Raw genomic sequence first — 19,589 nt, forward strand, 5'->3', positions numbered from 1 at the left:
AAACCTTTTCGTATTTAACTCCCCGTGGGCCCCTGGTCCTTTTACGGTGTACGACCTATCCCAGCCGCTTAAACGTAAACTCCCCGCACTAAACTTTAAGCGGGGCAGTTCACCGCCTCTAATCGACTTCCCTCTCAACCTCGACTGGCGTGAGGATTTAATATTAGTGACAGTGCATCAGAGCGCCCAGTGTCAACTTAGTGTAACGTGTGTAGAGAAAATTAGTGTGCATAGTGTAACTGTAACTGCAAGTTTAACTGTCGATTTCAATTAAACGTCCACTCCGCACACTCCGTGCGCGACGTGTATACGACAGTGCAAAACCAGACTCGTGTATGTTATTTTGTGAACTTCCTTAACCCAGTCAGGGATCAGCTTGCTATGCTGTGTAGGGCCAGTAGTGTACCAATAGCCAGGGATCCCTCCCACCACTACCACCGCCGTTCCTAGCGGACCACGCAGGGGCATTCACACCCAACGATCCAACTCGTGGTTGGCCACAGAGCTAGCCTGGCGCCCTCCTGGACACATTTTCAGTAAAAAATCAGCCTTCCCGCTAGGAACCACACCTCCACACCGGACCTCGAACACGAGAACCGGACGACGGCAGTACTTTGTGATTTATTTCTCAGTACATAAATTTAAATCCTGAACTTCTTTGTTCTTGCATGCAAAGTTTTTTCTTTTAAATAGATTTTTTGTAACAGTGAAATTTAGGCTAGTATTCCAAGACACAAAAATAAGGGTTTAGGTGTTGAATATGCTACACCTGTATTCCTAGTTAACGATAGGCCACGGCCAGTCTCTTATTTTTAGGGAACGGATTTTGGTGTCCTATCCGTGACCTATCTTTTGCCCAAATTCCGCGCATGCGCAGCGCTCATTTTTCCGTTGATATCATCCAGATAGCGGACTCACGTCTGGCACCATTAACTCGTATTTAGTCATTTTTGATCATCGGGGGTCGTGCCACGCATGTTGGTGTGCCAAATGAAACTTTATGATAGCGAAACTATACTGGAATATATTTTGTACACTATAAAGGTCACAACAAGGAATAATCGCACTTAAAAAATACTTAAAATATTTAGAATGGTGGTTCCATTTTTTATGCGATGGTCCTGCTATCTAGTAGGTTTGCCATAAAAATTGTATTGATGGTTACGAAACGTCCGCAAGAATGCGCTGAAAACAGTTTCTAGCCTTGAGCATGCCGATTTGTTGCGTTACTGGGATTTGGTTTGGACGCGATCTGGAATATTGCCTGCGAGTTAGGTTACGGCCGCATGCCAACAAGGCAGTACTTTTTCGCTACCTTACCCAAACATCTTAGAATACCGCTTCACTGCTTAAACGAAAGCAAAATTTCAATATCAAACATTATAAATTTGTTATGATAAAACAAATGGTTGAAACTAATATGGCGTTTTCAGTTACTATAACGTTTTCTAAAAATTTTTTTTTATAGAATGAGTTTTCTAATAATAAAATTACAAACAAGTTTTATTATACTCGTAGTTATGAAGTTAAATGTTTGAGTTTGGAACACTAACAATGTTTCTCCGCCACATAGCACCCAAGATAGCAAAACAGGCTTGATTCAAGCTTGACATGACAAGCCAAGCCTAAATGTTTGCGAAAAGTGTGACACGATAAGCCTACAAACTTGCAGCAAGCTCGTCATGAAAATTATGTTAGCTTACATAAGCTTTATTAAAAAAAACTAGTTTACTCATGACAAGCTTGTCATGAAAGGCTTGCAGACAACTTCGTATTGCAAGTACTATGTTAGCTTGTAGAGCTGTAGCAAACCGTATGTATTCGTTACTGAGTAACGGGTGCGCCGTCTATATACTAGTAACGAAACGTTACACACGGCTGCATTTCGTTACTCGCATCTTTCGTATGTTTCACGCATGCGCGCGCATATTCGATGAATTTACGTTACAAAGAACGATGTTTGTTTATTAAGTAAAGTATAATTTGGAAATTGGTCGTCCAAGTTTTTTACTGTTTATTAAAGGTATTGTGTTTGTAGATAAAGTTTGAGATTGGAACAGAAACAACGTAAGAAAGTATATTTTACAAATTAGAAATATGTACGTTTTTGTTTTTTATCGCAAATTTTCACGTTTTTTTTATTATAAGAGATAATATAATAAAGCCGCTCTAATGAGATTTAATTGTTTCTTGGTTAACAAAAACTGTTAATTATCAAATATTGTTAATTGTATATATTCTATTTATTATTATTTACGCGACGTCATACTGTACGCGTACGCAATACGACTCGATTCGTTGCATGTTATGCGGTATCAGAAGTAACGAGTAACGATACGATAGTAACGAGTACTGATTCTTATAGTAACGAATACATACGGGTACGCTTTTTTTTCGTTACTTTTACACCTCTATTAGCTTGCAGTAAGATTGATTTCAGCTAACTGTGCTCCATTTATTAAGCTTAGTCCATAGAATATTTGCCATATGATGCTACCCTTCAGATTGGTAAAAGTCAAGCAAGGTAAGTAAGCAAGATGCGACCTTGTTTAATGAGTCAAGGATAAGCCAATATGACATGTAAATTATTTTATAGAAATTTTTCTTAGCCTAAAATAATTTAAATGTTGTAGTCTACTGCTATCAGTGGCAGGGAGGTTATGAGATTATATCCCCTACCCGGAAATTATGACAAAATGGGCAAATTATCAGTGAAGATTCTGTATAGGAAGCCACGTCACCTATGGCTATTACTGCAGGGTCTATATGTCAGTGTATTAGTGTTAATAGTAATGTAAGTTTCTTTATAAACTTGTTAAAATTTGATTTTTTTTTTTTTTTCAATTTTTTTTCCTTTAAAATCTGCCTCTCCTTCCCCGCCCAAAACATTTCTGTATCTGCTACTAACTGCTATCTGTCAGTATCAGGGTTGTGTGATTGCCAAGTTTGCCAACTGAAAAGCAAAGAGCAGATCTGGCAGACCTGTGTACTAGTTCACAGGGGTGACGATGACTCTCAGTCACCATGTGGCCATGAGCAATAGTGTATTGACCCGACAGTGATACCTCTAGGTGTAAACCTCCTGGGATGCTACTAATGCAGACGGAAAGAAAATAGGGTATTCTGGTAGCAGTGATTTACTCACATTTTATACACTCCTACTCGGTCATCCATTGGGGCCGCATGCAAGCACTTACTTTGGGGGGGGGGGGGGGGGGGACGAATAACATGAAATATTTTTCTCTGTATCGGACGTCCATAAGTAGTTAAGAAATTTTTGCCGATGTATGACATATATAATATTTACTTTCAAAGTATTAAAATATCAAATTGTTCAATGATATTATTATGATTATGTTCTATAAGTGAATAGGACATAAAATAGTTAACTGTGAACAAAGAAAAAAATTGAGTTAGTACCTAAAGTAAAAAGCAGCATGTAATGTACCATCGTTATTATAATTAATAATTACAAAAAATGTTTAATATAATATTTAGCCAACTATTTTTATTCTTATAAATACCAAAAATTAAAAAAAAAAAACATTTCGAATGGTATAATTAAAATAACTAAAAATAATACAAAATATTCAAATATTTTCTCTGATTAAATGGCGGTACATAGATGCGCATCCAATCCATTTCACTCTAATTTTATTTGTCTTCACGGGTTTTGCGCAACTCAGTGCTTACAATTTCGTTTTACACCTAGAGTTCCTATTTACTTTTTTATGGTATATTATTCTCGAGATGTCCATCGACAAAAAAACATGTTTCCATTGCATTAAGAATAATTTTAACATTATAATAATCAACCTTTGAAAATTAAACAACTTTGCGAGCGCATTTCGTTAAATTTATGCATCATTCGGAGCATTTGCGTTATTTTTGTCAACACTGGGCCTTTTAAGTAACAGTATGTGGTGAAGTTTTGTTAAGAAAAATATATATAATTTGTGATACTGTAACCTTAATTCTTCTTATTTTATTTTTTTGCAACAAGTTGACGTCTTACCTCTCACGATGCCCGAAGCCCACCAACAGCAGTCACCGCTGCCTGCTAGACGCTCCCACCAGCCGGCGGCCACGGTCGAATCAAGAACCCTGCCAACAGTCACCAACCTGACTCAGTGTGTTGAAACATTTAGCAATTATAAACTAACGTAATTGCAAAAGGGTACAAAATAGTCACATAAATTAACAGTGTTTTTTTATTAGGGCAAGTGTGCCAATTAGAATTATTTAATTTTACTTTTTTTTTTGTGTGGGTTTTGTGGCAAGGAGACGGGACGCTGTCCCAATCTCTCGCGTCACCCCTTTTGCGGCAGTCTTCACCAGGCCCCGGCCCAGGGCGGCATTCGTCTTTTAACAACACACTACTAAAAATAGTCTTTGTGCCCACCGCCAGCTGAAAGTTCGTAACTACTCAGTCTTTTAGTTTCCTTTGATGACAAGAGATTTATATTTTCTCAGTTATCAAAATTTTTTTGGAGGATGTCAACTATATTAACTGGTTACGGAAAAAAAATCGTTAATTTTTTTTTATGAAGCAACTTATTGACCTTAACAAAAGCGGCATTTCCGAAACTGAGTTATCAGCAGGGCCGCCCACAGACATTTTGTAGCTCGGGGCAGAGTTTGGGTTTGTTGCCCCCTACCCTAAAAGAAAATAGTTTTTATACTCCATCGTCCAAAATTTTCCATTTACACACTATTCACCTGAAACTGAAGATGTATCTTCTCTCTCTATAGGATTATACTACCAGATCTTTATATAGTTAGTTAAGAAAAATAATATATTGGGATGATTATGGTTTATGTTTCGGACAAATAAAAAATAATGACGTTTAAAAAAATATAATATCACTAACTTTAGTATTAAAAAATATTCTTTTAAAATTAAACTATTATATTCGAATTGTCGTTTGATAGCTCTTAAAATTCAATTATATCATAAAACAATAGTGCTTCTATTTACCAACACTTAACTTTTTCAAAACAGTGTATTAAACCTTATCTATTTCTTAAGAAATTGAACTTAAAAGCAAGAAAATTAAAAAAAAAAAAAACACACACACACACATGGCACAGTTAAGGCTACACACATGACACATTTAAGGCTATACACAAGTCAATTAAAACCTTCTTCTTCTAGCCTTCATTGCAGCAAAGTCATTTATAATCTTGTGAAAAGACAGCTTGTTTCCAAGTTCATGCTCGATATTTAATAAAGTTAGGTGATTAAGTCTATCTTCAGTTTTGGTTGATCGTAAGCGGTTTTCGATCAATGACAGTTTACTAAAAGCTCTCTCACCAGATGCTACAGTTACTGGAGCCATTATGAGACGACGAAGAGCCGTACAGATTTGAGGAAAGAGACTGCAATCATTTTTTGTAAATCATGTTAAGAATGTCTAGGGCAGATGAAATATGACCACAAACACACACACACAGTTTCGATTCTTTTTTAATTCTTAAAAAAATTATCAATTTCATCTTTCAGGTCATTTTTTTTTTAATTTGAAGGATAAGCTGTCAAGTTCTTTAGCTTGTGCACGGATTTGCCTTTCACTGAAAACATGTTATGTTGATGTTGTGGGATTACCATTTTATTTTGTGCTTTAGCAGTACTCTTGTTCTTCATTAAATGGTGGCGATAGTATTGGCGAAAAAATCCGTGAAACACATGATATACTTTCAACCACATCATGTAGCTGTGTTAGAAGAATATCAAGTGCTGGGTTGAAAACTTACACTTGAAGTCTCTCTTCAGGTGAATTGAAAATATACTCTTCAACACCTTTTTCGTCATGAAATCTGTTTTGTTTTTTTCTTGGAACCTGGTCAATTTTAACTGGAGATCATTTTGAAGTTCCATAGCTATTTTTTTTTATTCTTCAAGAAAACCCATGAACCTCTTATCAACTGAATATTGACCGAAAGTTCTTTTATGTATTTAGTCACTTTAGGAAGGCAAAGCTTAGGACTGTGTAAAATCTTGTTTCCTACGTCGTTACACTTGAGAAGTTTGTACCATACTGTGGTAAAAATAAAAAAAATCATAAGAATTGATCAATTCAATCAAGCCATTAACATAAGCTCGAACTTCAGCTGGTAGGTCAAGAAGATCTTCCAATGCATTGAGTGCTGACAATAGATTGTTTTAGTTCTTTGCTAGACGACTGATAGCTTCTATTCTTCCATTCCATCTTGTTTTTTGAAGTTGAATGGAGAGACATTCCAGCTTTGTCTTGAAGATTTTTCCATCTTGAAGGGCTTGTTGAAAATATGTCATACAGCTTTTGAACATTCCCAAAGCATGATTTCATCTCAATGCTTGTTTCCATTGCATGCGTACCACGTAGATTTGAGGTATGGGCACAGCAAGGAGTTAAATACGCTTGTGGCGGTTGCAGAATTTTGTTCCATCACATACTTTCTCTATTATCTTCAGTTCACCAGTTGTTTGGCTCCAAATTTCGAAAGGCGTGAGCTGTATTAGCCTTGGGAAGCACTGTGGGCCGTAATTCGTATCATTTTTTTTCCCAACTTAATTTTTTTGACGTGACAACGTCTAATAAATTGATGAACGCCGGCTGCACGCACTAAAAAGTGTCCCGTTATGCTGTGTCCCGTTACGCTCATTGTAAGCTTGCGCCGCATCTATCTCTCTTCCACTCAATTGGAACAACCATCGATTTGACTTTTTCGAGGCACATTAAACTTGAAACACTTCCATTCGTTTCCTACTTTTACTATCATCGTCCTATCCTTAACAGAATAACATATATTGGAAGAAGTTAAATAGCAAACATGTATAAAAGTTATAGTTAAAATAATCTCTTCGGTAAAGTAATAAACATATTTGAATTAATGAGTGCAAATAAAAGTAAATTTATCATTTAAATTGTAGATTTAATTTCACTCCTTCTTTGTATCCATACAAAATAGTGATAACTCAATAAAAATGATTCAATTTTATTCATAAAAGAATGCAATCATTTCATCAATGTTTTGTTACGACGTTGTCACGTTAAACTATCGTCCGTAAACCGACTTTACAGACAACCAATTTTTTTTATATATTGCGGTGAAGCTGCGGCCTCAGCTCGTCGGCGGAGTAGCGACTCGCCCCGCGGGAGCGGGCACGCGTGACGTCAGAGCGAGAGCAGCGCGGCGCAGGGTGACCCACTTACACGCGAGCCTGCCTCCAGTGTCCGGAGCGCGCGCGGCCAGGCTGGACCCGCTTCGCCAACTGTGAGTGTCGAGAACCACGCCGACTTAACTCGGCCAGGGCAAAAAATACGATTACACTACCGGTTCAGAATTTTTTTAACATCTTAGCTCTCAGTATACGGAATTTAGTAGGAGTAAATTCGGTAAATGGAACGGATATGCGTAACCACGGTGCTGCCATCTGTGGCGGATGGCGCGAACCAAAGTTAGTTAACAAGCCGAAGGCAAACTTTTTAGTATTAACGGTTTAGTAAATTTTAACAAGGTGAGCAGTATTTAAATAAAATTTCTTGTCCAAAATCAGGTTCAAAGCAGGGGTTTAGTATTCCCCCCGCCCCCAAGTTTTTTTACCGCTTTTATCGGATCCGTTTCATTAATAGTTTCAAATTTCGATCTCCAAATGGAATGACTGGATAGTAGACCTAGCTGCTCCGGCAGCGAATTCGGGACGTTAGAAGTGTACCCCCTTGGGAAGGGTACCTTTCATACTTTTGGTGGCGGTAGTGTAGCTGGGTAGAAACCGGAAAGGTACCCTTTCCGATTTCTTAAAATGCATATTATTTTTTGCTTTAAAATCCTGTGTATGTTGTCGATGTGCGCCCACTTGGTCTAGTGGCTAGTCAAGTCGATTCCCGGCTGGTTGGAAAGGAGGAGGGGGGGGGGGGGATTTTTCAAAACCTTCAGCCTGGGTTCAGGACTGGGTGATTGTGTTGTCCCTTTCACTTTTATCTGGCGTGAGACAACGGTAAACCACCGCAGGATCATATAAGTAACATAGGGATGCCACGGCTGTCATCACCTGGTCGTTTCCTGAGCTCAAGACAGCCAGTAATGGGTGAAACGACTCATGATCATCATGTTGCCGCTATAACGTCCCACGTAACAGTACTGTTAACGTCAAATACTCAGGCATTGAAATTTATGCCTCCCCTACATGTCCTGCATTAGTTTAGGCGTTTTTTTCTCTCCATAGGAATGATAGCATTTGTGTACCAAATAGTAATTGCTCTCATCTTGGGGACAAACATACAAACAGAACAAAAAAAATGTTTTGTTTTAATCAACTTAATATAAGTCTTTGGTATCTATGATGTAACATACGTAAGCTATATTATCACTTTATCGTATGTGAAACAAATGTATGTAGAATATGATCATTCGAACGTGATAGTTTATCTGTTTTTATAATTTATTGGGTTGCAAATTAAAATGTTACAATATTATCTAATTTTTTCTGTGATGGTTAAATATAAAACAATCGGCTGTCACAAATACCTATTTGAAAGCCAAGGTTATTGCTACGTTGCTCGAGGGCTGGAAATGTTCCTACTCGTCCCCGTTTCCATTCCTGGTTGAAACCAACAGTGGAAAAGGAGGGAAATTGGGGAAAAAACGTTAATTGGTGAACAGTAGATTCCCTTCCTCCTCACAAAAAAAAAAATCCTGGATCCATGGAGGTATTAGTTTATGGAGTGAGTGCCTGTTCTGTAAGTTGAAGTAACCTCTCGTTAGCAAAACAAGCCGTAGCTGCACAAGGGATAATTCTTGAAATTGGTTTTTAATAGCTTGGAGAGAAATTGCTCGGAAGAATCGTAAAAAATGCCATTATGAAATGAGTATTGTTAAACAAAGATGTTTACAACACATCAGCAAGTAATTAGCGTTAAACTTCATTATCACACAATAACAAAAAATTTGTTTTGCTATCCAAATGGGAGCAAGCGTTCTAATGTTGACTTCAGTTATTAACATGACGCAGAGAGAGAGAGAGAGAGAGAGAGAGAGAGAAAGAGAGAGAGATAGAAACACACACACATACACACACACAACTTCCTAACGCCATGTCTGGGGCAGCGTCCTAGGTGGATGTGGTCGTTCACATGTCGCGCCCATGTGGTGAGGGTTGTTTCATGTTGGTTTACGAGTTGTCCATGTTGGTTTACGAGTTGTCCAAGTGGTTCGCAGGCCACTGTTATCCACGCACAACTCCATCAAACAGAAGAGCTCGTGAATCCGGCAGGGCGCAGGCGGCAGCGGGATGCTGCCAGTACTTAGAAACACACAACTTAGAAAAACACAAGATAGAATTTTCCAAGTAAAAAAAAGTCATGAATTTCTAAATTGTGTATTTCGGCGTTATGTGTTTCTACGTGTTGACAGTTATAAGTTGTGTGTTTCTAAGTTGTTTTAATTTAAGTTATGACATTTATAAGATGTGTATATTTTTCAGTTGTGTGTTTTCCAAGTTATGACTTTCTAAGTTAAACATGTTTAAAAGTTGTGTGTTTCGGCGTTGTGTTTCTAAGTTATGTGGTTCTATTCAAGAATTCCGAAGTTATGACCAGAGACCGGAAAAAAATTCGCGGGTTCAATGAACTTCAGGATGGACTCCAATATCCTCCACACACTCGGGTGAATGCCAACTGTACATTGGCTGCTGAATTGCGAGTCCGTCTCGACCGGGTAACCTGTGATTCGAAACATCTACGAGCGAGGGTCTTCTAATTGGCCCTCAGTCCTCCCAGATTAACAGTGAACCAATGGCAGAAGCCGCACCAAGGTATAATTATTTGAATTTTTAGCATGACACGAAATGAACCCGCGAATTTTTCGGGTCCCTATAGTTATGAGTGACCGTTTCTGAGTGACGTGGGGATGCCGGCAGCAGCTTCGACGGACCATGCCCGGCCTGAAGCTGTACTCGGTGTCGGACAGCCCGCCCACCCTGGCGGTGAGGATGCTGCTGGCGGCCCTGGACCTCCCTCACGAGCTGGTCGACGTCGACTTCGCGGCCGGCGAGCACCTCACCGAGAGCTACGCCCAGGTGCGAGACGCACCCGGGTCGTCACCACAGCGCCGAACGTGCAATCAGTGGCGTAGCCAGGATTTGTGTATTGGGGGGGGGGGGGTGTCAAGAAGCATGCCCCCCCCCCACCGTATTAAAGTGGGGGGTCCGGGGGTCCTCCCCCGGGAAAATTTGGATTTTAAGCTGTAAAATAGTGCTATTTTAGCAGTTTTCGGTTCTTAAATTTAAATATTGAAATGGTAAAAATTTTATTAATTTTAATATGAAATTTGTTTGAGTGATGAATAAGAAATTAATAAAAGATTTGGTGCTAAGGGGAGGGGGGGTTGAACCCCTAAACTCCCCCCCCCTGGCTACGCCCCTGCGTACAATAACGCCGAATACCATAACGCCGAATGCCAAATTGACCGCAACGCCGACAGATAGAAAACTGCTGTGTACCACAACGCCGAAATACAGTAGGACGCCGAAAAATGTTTCTGCGGGGAGGGGCCACAGTAGCAAAATGAAAAACAACTGAATGAATTTGTGTGCTAACCTTACCTAACCTAAAGTTTGTGGCAGTCCTGCAATGACATTTTTCGGGGTTAGTGTATTTCAGGCGTTGTGGTACACGGCAGTTTTCTAGCTGTCGGCGTTGTAGTCAATTTGGCATTCGGCGTTATGGTTTTCGGCGTTATGGTTTTCGGCGTTATGGTTTTCGGCGTTATTGTACGTTCGGCGTTGTGGTATTTCGGCGTTGTGGTGCGTCCCCTCTACACACCCAACCAAGCAAACTCGAGCAGTGGTTCCCAAACTTTCTCAGCTGGCGACCCACCTTTCCTTATAGGAATACCTCCACGGTCTATCGGTCCATGGTGGAGTAAAAAACCTTATTTGTATCGTATCCCTATCTTACGTATACATAATTTACCATCAAATATTGCAAAAAAATATATATTTGCTTTTTTAAGAATCCGATTGATTATTGATAAACAATTTGTGTTCTGATTTGAAAATGGTTTGACAAAATATAAGCACTTTGTAGCAAAACAGTTATTTATTTGACAATAGATATGTGTTTGCACACAATTCGATTTGTTTCGACTTTTATTATATTTTCTGACGGTTTATTCGATGGTTTCTGATAGTTTTAGGATCGAGTCACGACCTACCTGTAACCCTTCCGCGACCCACCGTTTGGGAACCGCTGCACTAGAGACTAATACCGGACAGCGCTATTCTAACAACACAGGGGAGTGTGAAAAATAATCCAGCGGCATGAGGCGTGACCACAAAATATTGTATAGATAAATAGTAGGTATATATCACGAGGGGCATTCAATAATTAAATACACAAATTGATGAATGAAACAGTATTATGCTTTCATGATTAGGTTTAGCATCACTTGGAGGAGCTGAGAACATCTGACGGTTAATTTTTTTTTTTGTGTATAACCTCAATCACAGAATAAACTGTTTATTCTGTGCCTCAATATTGCTCTTAACAATGTGGCGTGTCCGCTTGAAGTTTTCATATTAGTTGAACAACGTTCAGTGATTTTTTTTTTTGCTTTCTGAAGGTTTATTATCTAGTGTAAAACATGATAAACTTGTTTTTTAAAAGAAATTAGAAGCACAGAAGGTTAATTTCCCCCCGTAAATCTCTACTACAGTGAATTTAAAAAAGGTTTTTCTAACAGAAAATAAATTTATTTTCATTGTCACAATATTGGTACCATACATTGTTCTTACCGTCAGCCAACTATCGGACTGACGTAACAACGACGCCAGGTTTTCACACAAAAACCCTGGAGCTATCCGGTATTAGTCTCTAGTGTATTTGAATGAACCATCCCTTTCACCCATCAGACCCGAACACATACGAAGTTTGCCACTCACTTCGTGCAACTTCGTGGATTTGGGGGGGGGGGGGGAAAGCACCAATTCTTCTACATTGAATATATGCCAATTGCACATTTAATGTCTGTGTCCAGGGTTTTCTCTGAGTCTATGAAGGTTTTCCCTGGGCTCAACGTAACAAAGATTTAATCTAGATATAAGATAATGGAGTCAAGTCATTGCGCCAATCGCTGCTACGGTTGGCCAGTCCCCGCACAAAGCACATGTTGCAAGCGACACATCCCTGGATGGATAAGCTCTGCATGACTAGGCGTATAGCTTTGATCTGAGATGCACCTATTCATCTGAGATGCACCTAGGTCCCTCCCCAAACCCGGAAAACTTCTACAAATACACATAATTTTGGTTAGGTTAAGGGAAAATTATTTTTTTGCGAAACTTAATACATTTTCACGATTCTAGAATATTTTTAATGGCGTTGACTTAACCCAACCAAACTGTAATTTTGGTCACGATCACTTAGACGTGCTAAAACCCACCTTTCCAAAAAAAAAAAAGTTTTACCCTATGATTTTTTTAAATGCAAAAGCAAGCATATCATACCTTTTACTTTCAAAACAGCAAATGAAAAAAAAATCTAAAATGCACGAACGTGGATTATTCGGGCGTCTGACTCCTATGTTTCTCCTTGCCAAACAGTGGAGTGTGCGGCATTTAGACTGGAGTACCGTTTATAAGCAGACGTACGTGTATTTTTTTACACTTTCCAATGTGGACAGTTATGTATATGCGAATATGTATACAAGCCTTCTTATCCGTTTTTTTGTTGGTTTGTATAAATATTACGCATTATTAATAAAACATATATATTAACCACTAATTCTTATTATTGTTTGAATGTTTTAACCTCGTGATGAATTTGAAAATGTGTTTGTGTTTCAATTACAGATAAACCCTCAAAAAGAAGTACCGTGTATAGACGATAATGGTTTTCTACTCAGTGAAAGGTAGGTATTTGTTTAAATTCCCTATTATTTTTGTGGTAGTATATAGCTATACTACAAGTTACTATCTTTATGTAATTTAAACCAGAATTAAAATGTTAAACCACTACTTTAAACAAGATTTAAAATAAAACAGTGTTTTTTTAATACATAAAAACTAATAGCTCGTTCACGCCACGCGCGTTTGAAGTGAAACTTCATAGACTGGTCGCAGTTCTACGTCAGCTCACTAACGGCGCTACATCCACCGTTACCGCTGCCATCTATGTATTTATTTTTATTTTGAACATAAAAATCCTTCGTAATTAAAAGGATTTTTTTGAAGAGCTCGACCACGAATCTGGTTTTCGTCATCCATGCCGTACCTTTATTCAATCATTGCCATTAAACCTAGTACATGGGCCCACACATGATTGGGAAATGAATTGCATCATACGTTAAGCTCTTTATTTTATGTTGAGTATTTCAAATGAAATTAAATCGGTATAAAATGCAATGAAAGACATTTAATTTTCCAGTGTTGCAATCCTGCAGTATCTGGCAGATCGGTACGGCAAGAACGAGGACCTGTACCCCAGAGATCCTCAGAAGAGAGCTGTTGTGAACCACCGACTAGTTTTCAACCTGTCCACTTACTATCAGTACATTAGTGAGTATGTGGTAAGTTTCGGTCTTTACTCTGAGAACAGTCAGTGCCAATTTAACGTGCGGCCTTATTAGTCAATTATTTTCATTAAATTTATTTTAAAACATCATGCATATTAGCTTAATAAAAAGTAATACTAATTTAAATATTAATTATAATACTGGTTAAAATATAATTTTATCTCAGTATAATACTCCAAATAAACTCTTGAATTATCACAGCGGAATATCAAGTGTAATAATGTCATAGTGTTGGCTCTAAATATCTCTTTTTACTGCCACAAAAGTTAGCTTATTCATTAATACGACGTATTATATAGCATCCAGGGCGACCATATATATCAAGAGCCCCTAAGCGATCTCTGAAAAACCTAACGAAGTAAAACAATTTTTTTTTTAAATTTTTAATGCAATAAAGGTAACTAAACATTATTTATTCAAATGTGTGTGCATCCAATAATATGACTAGAAAATATGTATAAGCATTTGTAACGTCACTGTTAGCTTCTGTCAAAAAGTATAAACCTAATTACTGCAACTAGTTGAGTATTAATTATATGTGCAACATTACACGCCAACACTTGTGATCGCTTACAAAGTGAGGAAGTTAAATATAGGTAAAATATTTCTCAGGTAAATAATTTTATTTTTTTAAGTCACGACTGTGTTCGCAGAAATACTTGTATTGTTCCAGTACCTCCATTAGTTACAGTTATTTTCAAACATTTCTCCAAATAGTTTTCTAGTATTAACTGCACACATTAATAACCATAATAAAATAAAATAAAGTCCAGTGATTTAATATTCTAGTATCTTTTCAATTGTTCAAATATAACATGCTTGAATGAAAAATCAATTAAAATATAAAATTATGCACCATTTTTGTTAAAAATAATGAGTATTATACCAGAAAACGTATTTCATTTATACAAAAATAACCATAGCCATGTGTTTTACGAAGTACAGTATCTTTCTTGCACGATTAAAAACTATTTATTGGCAACTGAAGGAATATTTTTGTATAAGTACATAATTTTTTTTCTGTGCAATAAAAAAACAAATGGTACAGGGATAGAATTCAGGTAGCAGGACAAAGTAAATCTTTAGTGCATAAAGCCATGCTGTCCATGATTTTTCTTGGATAGTGAAAGTAAAGCACTCCTGCTCCCCTGGCCCAAGTGTATGAAACAGCAATTCCTCTGACCCATTCAGTGATTTGTAAATCCGCAAACGAAAATAACGAATGCATCTCCTTTTACAACGTCTCCGGTGATATTTCCCAGATGGCGCCAATCTTCTATGCATACGAGAGAACAGCGCTTGGTCTCAAGAAAACTAACATCGGACTATCTGTGTTCAATACTATTTTGGAGAGGAATGCTACCAAATTTGCCGCAGGAGGTGAGTTTATTCAATATAACGTATTTGGTAATGCATGAAATCATTTCTCCGAAGGCATTAGACACGTTGCTGAAATTATGCGTTATAATTTATTATAAAATTTTCATTCAATTTATTAACAATGTATTTAAAAGCCGTTTGATATGTAACAAAAAAGCTAGATAAAATATTTCCAAAGCATACTAAGTACCTACTAGGTCACATGGGCTTAGGGAGTAAATATTGGTTGAAGAATGTATCTATAAATGTTTAATTAACAGTTTTAAAATCTACTGCCCTACCGTATCTTACAATATATTTATAGATTCATTGTACGTATGTATGTATATATATATATACATACATACATACATACATACATACATACATACATACATACATACATACATACATACATACATACATACATACATACATACATACATACATACATATACCTATATAGATTCATGCGGGAAGGATTATTTAATTTTTCCCTTACCGGGTTCGAGCCGAATACCCAAGGTTCATGAATTAACTTCTTTTTTATTACAATTTTATTGAAATTGTAATAAAAATTTTTTTTATAAATTTTCATTTTTCCTCGAACTTTTTTGATAACTATTATTGATAGTCAATATAGTGACGTAAAATTGAAAATGGCTGAATCCAAGATGATAGAAAGCTTTAGAATCAAAGATGGCGGCTGTGACATTATAAGTAATCCAAAATGCTGGATTTCAAATTATGGAAATTTCTAGAATCCAAGATGGCGGAATCCAAGATAGCAGCCTTTTTCAAGGCCAAAGTGAAAGGTCAAGGCCTAACTAAGGTTAATGGCAAAGATCTCAGCGACTTACTGGCGGCTAGTATGGGGAATTGAAGCCAATTTTTGGGAAATTTTCCGTAGAAATGAAATTTTTTTAACTTTAGAATTTTTTGAGATATTTTTGTGAAAATGTTTTCCGAAAAATGGGAATTTTTTAATCATTTTTAATAAATGCGATCACTTTCGACGAATTTAAAGTCAATTTAGGCGAATTTGGGCAAATGTTTTAAGGCCAATGTTAAAGGTCGGGGTAATCCGATATGGCCGCTTTACGTCTCAATACAAGATGGCGTTAAACCAATCCTAATCCTCGCACCAGCACAAGCCACAGAAGGAACTATTACATACGATAACACTAAGTATTAATCATTCTGTTTATCTTTTGGGACTGAGTGTTAAGGTACCTATACCAATAGCCTTATGCTTTGTGTTGTCCCAGTGCCCCCATAAGTTCCCTGAATAACTTTCTAGTACTAACTGTGCACATTGATAAGCATCATAAAACTAAACAAAGTCCCATTATTGAATATTATTTATTATTTTATATACTTAGTTAAAAAAATATTCTTGAGTGAAACATTAATTATGTGCCAATTTTCGTAAGAAATACTCGACAATATATCGCAAACCGTATTTCATACGCTAAAAAAATCCATTACTATGTTTTTTTTTAAATAAAGTTACAATATCTTTCTTGTAGTATTACAAACTATTACGTTAGCAATTTGTTTTCCAAAGGAATTTCTGTTGCTAAAGCACAGAATTTTTAATGCCGTGTAGCGGCATTGGATTCTAGAAATTTCCATAATTTGAAATCCAGCATTTTGGATTGTCACAGCCGCCATCTTGGAATCTAAAGCTTTCTATCATCTTGGATTCAGCCATTTTCAATTTGACGTCACTATATTGACTATCGGTAATAGTTATAAAAAAAAAGGTCGGGGAAAAATTGAAAATTTATAAAAAAATAATTTTATTACAATTTCAATAAAATTGTAATAAAAATGATTAACAATATATTTAAGTGCCGTTTGATATGTAACCAAAAAGCCAGATAAACTATTTCCAAAGCATACTAAGTACCTACTAGGTCACATGGACTTTGGGAGTAATTGTTGGTTGAAAAATGTATCTATACATGTTTAATTAACAGTTTTTAAAATCAACTGCCCTACCGTACCTTAAATATATTTATAGAGCCACAGAGGCGACATGCTTGTTTTATTTCGCATTCCCAGACGAAATGACCATCGCCGACTTGGCTCTGGTCGCAGCGACGATGTGCCTAGAGGCGATCAACTTCGACGTGAGCCCGTACCCGCGCGTGGCCCGGTGGTACGCCGACTTCAAGGGCGACTTCCCCTCGCTGTGGCGCGTGGCGGAGCGGGGGATGAAGGAGATCCGGCAGTTCGACAGAGACCCGCCGGACCTGTCGGGCCTGAACCACCCCATCCACCCCACGAGCAAGAAGCGAACCAACCACTAGCGCTGCGGTGCAGTGGCGTAGCCAGGGTGTGTGTGTGTGTGTGTGTGTGTGTTTGTGTTTTGGGTGTCCAAACACCCCTTGAAATATTTATATATATATATATATGTAGTGGCGTAGCCAGGATTTTTGTATGGGGGGTGTTACGAAGCATGGCCCCCCTATTTAAGCGGGGGGTCCGGGGGTCCTCCCCTGGGAAAATTTGGTTTTTAAGGTGTAAAATAGTGCTATTTTAGCAGTTTTCGGTACTTAAATTTAAATATTGTAATGGTAAAATTTTTATTAATTTTAATATGAAATTTGTTTGAGTGATGAATAAGAAATTAATTAAAGATTTGGTGCTAAGGGGTGGGGTGGGGGGGTTTGAATCCCCCGGCTACGCCCCTGTATATATGCACTTATGACAAAATTTACACTTGTCTAGCTGTTGCAAATGCACTTGGATGAAACTAAGAAAGAACCCTTGAGCCGATAACCCTTAATATTCAGCAATGAGTTTTCAACAGTGTCTCGTTAAAAATATCATATAATATAGTCGGGACACAAACTTATGTTGTTTAAATCCAATATTTTAATTACGAAAGTGCTTAAATAGCACCAAATTGCACATTAAAATCAACATTTTTTCCGGGGGCAGGGTGTAAGTAAACACCCCCCGAAAAGAAAACCTGGCTACGCCCCTGTGCGGTGCTAGTCCGCTCAAACGATATTCATTAAAAATAAAACACCTGTTTACTTACTCACGTGTTTAGACATTTATTTTTAATGTGTACTATCTTAGCACTCCGTATACGGCATTTTGGTGGGAGTCTTTTCCGCGAATGTGACTGAAGTCGAGGAACGGAAATTGTGTAACAACCACGGCGCTGCCATCTTTGGCGGATTGCGCGAGCCAAAAATCCACAAATACATAGAGGGAAACTGTTTAATTAATGCCGGGGTTCAAGTTTTTTTCTTCTTTCAAGTCTTTTCGCTTTCATTGAAGCCGCTTCATTATACAGTCAAAATATTTCGGTTTGCTAATCACATGTTTCAGTAGTTGATGTAGCTGCTCGGTCAGCGAATTCTAGTGGCGGGTGCGCGGGAACTACGTTTGATTCGCGTCCATAAATGTAGCTGAAAACATAATTTGCTTATATTTATTTTAAAGAATTCTACGATAAATTTCGTGTCCTAATTTCTCATCACATTTGCCACATGAGAACACATGAATTTGCTCGTTACTGAAGATAGAAGTTACACACCACGGGCAAGTATTGAAAGACTCACTCGCAATTTTTTTTTAATGCTAGCCAATAGATAATGTCCAGAACAGACTGGTACTATAAAGTACTAAAACAACAAAAACAGAGAGAAAATACATACACAGACACAATATAATAAAATATTTAACAAATGAACAATAAAATAACTAAACAAATGTTAACAATCCCAGGAATATCAAGTAAATATTATTATTGTTAATGCCGTTAGTAAAAATAATGCTAAACAAGTGTAAAGCTAATGTATTATAAAATATTTTGGCCAATTTTACAAATGTATATGCACTACTGTAATAAATATCTAACACAAAATGTATGAGGTTTTATAAAGTGATCAAAGGAAGTACAATTATTAGTATGATAAATATACAGCATTCATATGTTATATTACCTTGGAAATGTATCTCTTTGTTTGTGTAACAGTAAAGTGTTACTTTCAGGGACGTATCCTCTGTTACCTCAATAATGGTATTATATTAAAAAAAAAAAAACTTCAGAACAAAGTATACACATCTAAGGCTGAACGTTTTGCTTTTACAGACTGAGTATTATATATATATCTATATCATGCTAGATTGTGTAATACTTGTCAAAATAATGTTAACATGACATACAAATTGAAATATTTCATACATCTTAAATTTTTCTTTTTTTCTCAATTTTTAATTTATTTTATTTGAGATGATAGCAAATATTTACGAGGTTTAAATAAATTTAAGGATAAATCTCGTATACGCAGAGTTTTGTATTTAACACTGTGTATAAAAAGTGTTGATGGTAAGTATTTTCAAATACCAAATTTCGGGTTAAGCGTTTTGGGTGAAATACCTAAATATTCTAATTTAAATAAAAAATATTACGTTATTTAAAAATTGTCAGGAGATGCAGTATTTAAACACAGCTATTTTCAGAATTAAATCGAATATCACATACTAAAGAGGCTGCGTGTTTCAAAACGTGTTGTTAGTGAATTCTGTTGGAAAACTTCTATAATGATGCATCAAACGGGGGTATTTAGAGTTTGGAAATTTTTTTTTTGTAAACAGAGGGAGAAAATGAAAAAAAATATAAAGTTGGATTTCACGTCACGATTTTGATGGCA

The 19,589-nt window shown here is 37.0% G+C and overlaps 2 protein-coding genes across 3 annotated transcripts in view; one reads left to right on the forward strand and one right to left on the reverse strand.

Moving 5' to 3' along the window:
* LOC134543067 (heterogeneous nuclear ribonucleoprotein Q) overlaps positions 1-19,589 on the reverse strand; it is a 778,099-nt gene that overhangs the window by 448,240 nt on the left and 310,270 nt on the right. For both annotated transcript variants that reach the window (XM_063387814.1, XM_063387812.1), the window contains exon 2: positions 4,016-4,104. The gene's annotated coding sequence lies outside the window, so the exon portion shown is untranslated. The remainder of the gene's footprint in view (positions 1-4,015; positions 4,105-19,589) is intronic.
* Positions 7,219-18,799, forward strand: LOC134542822 (glutathione S-transferase 1). The gene is made up of 6 exons (XM_063387369.1): positions 7,219-7,257; positions 9,905-10,060; positions 12,833-12,891; positions 13,407-13,548; positions 14,817-14,934; positions 16,981-18,799. Exons 2-6 carry the CDS (start codon positions 9,917-9,919, stop codon positions 17,226-17,228), a joined length of 711 nt encoding a protein of 236 aa, XP_063243439.1. The 5' UTR covers positions 7,219-7,257; positions 9,905-9,916; the 3' UTR covers positions 17,229-18,799.

Source organism: Bacillus rossius (assembly GCF_032445375.1).
Source record: "Bacillus rossius redtenbacheri isolate Brsri chromosome 9 unlocalized genomic scaffold, Brsri_v3 Brsri_v3_scf9_2, whole genome shotgun sequence".
NCBI classification, from domain to species: Eukaryota; Metazoa; Arthropoda; class Insecta; order Phasmatodea; family Bacillidae; genus Bacillus; species Bacillus rossius.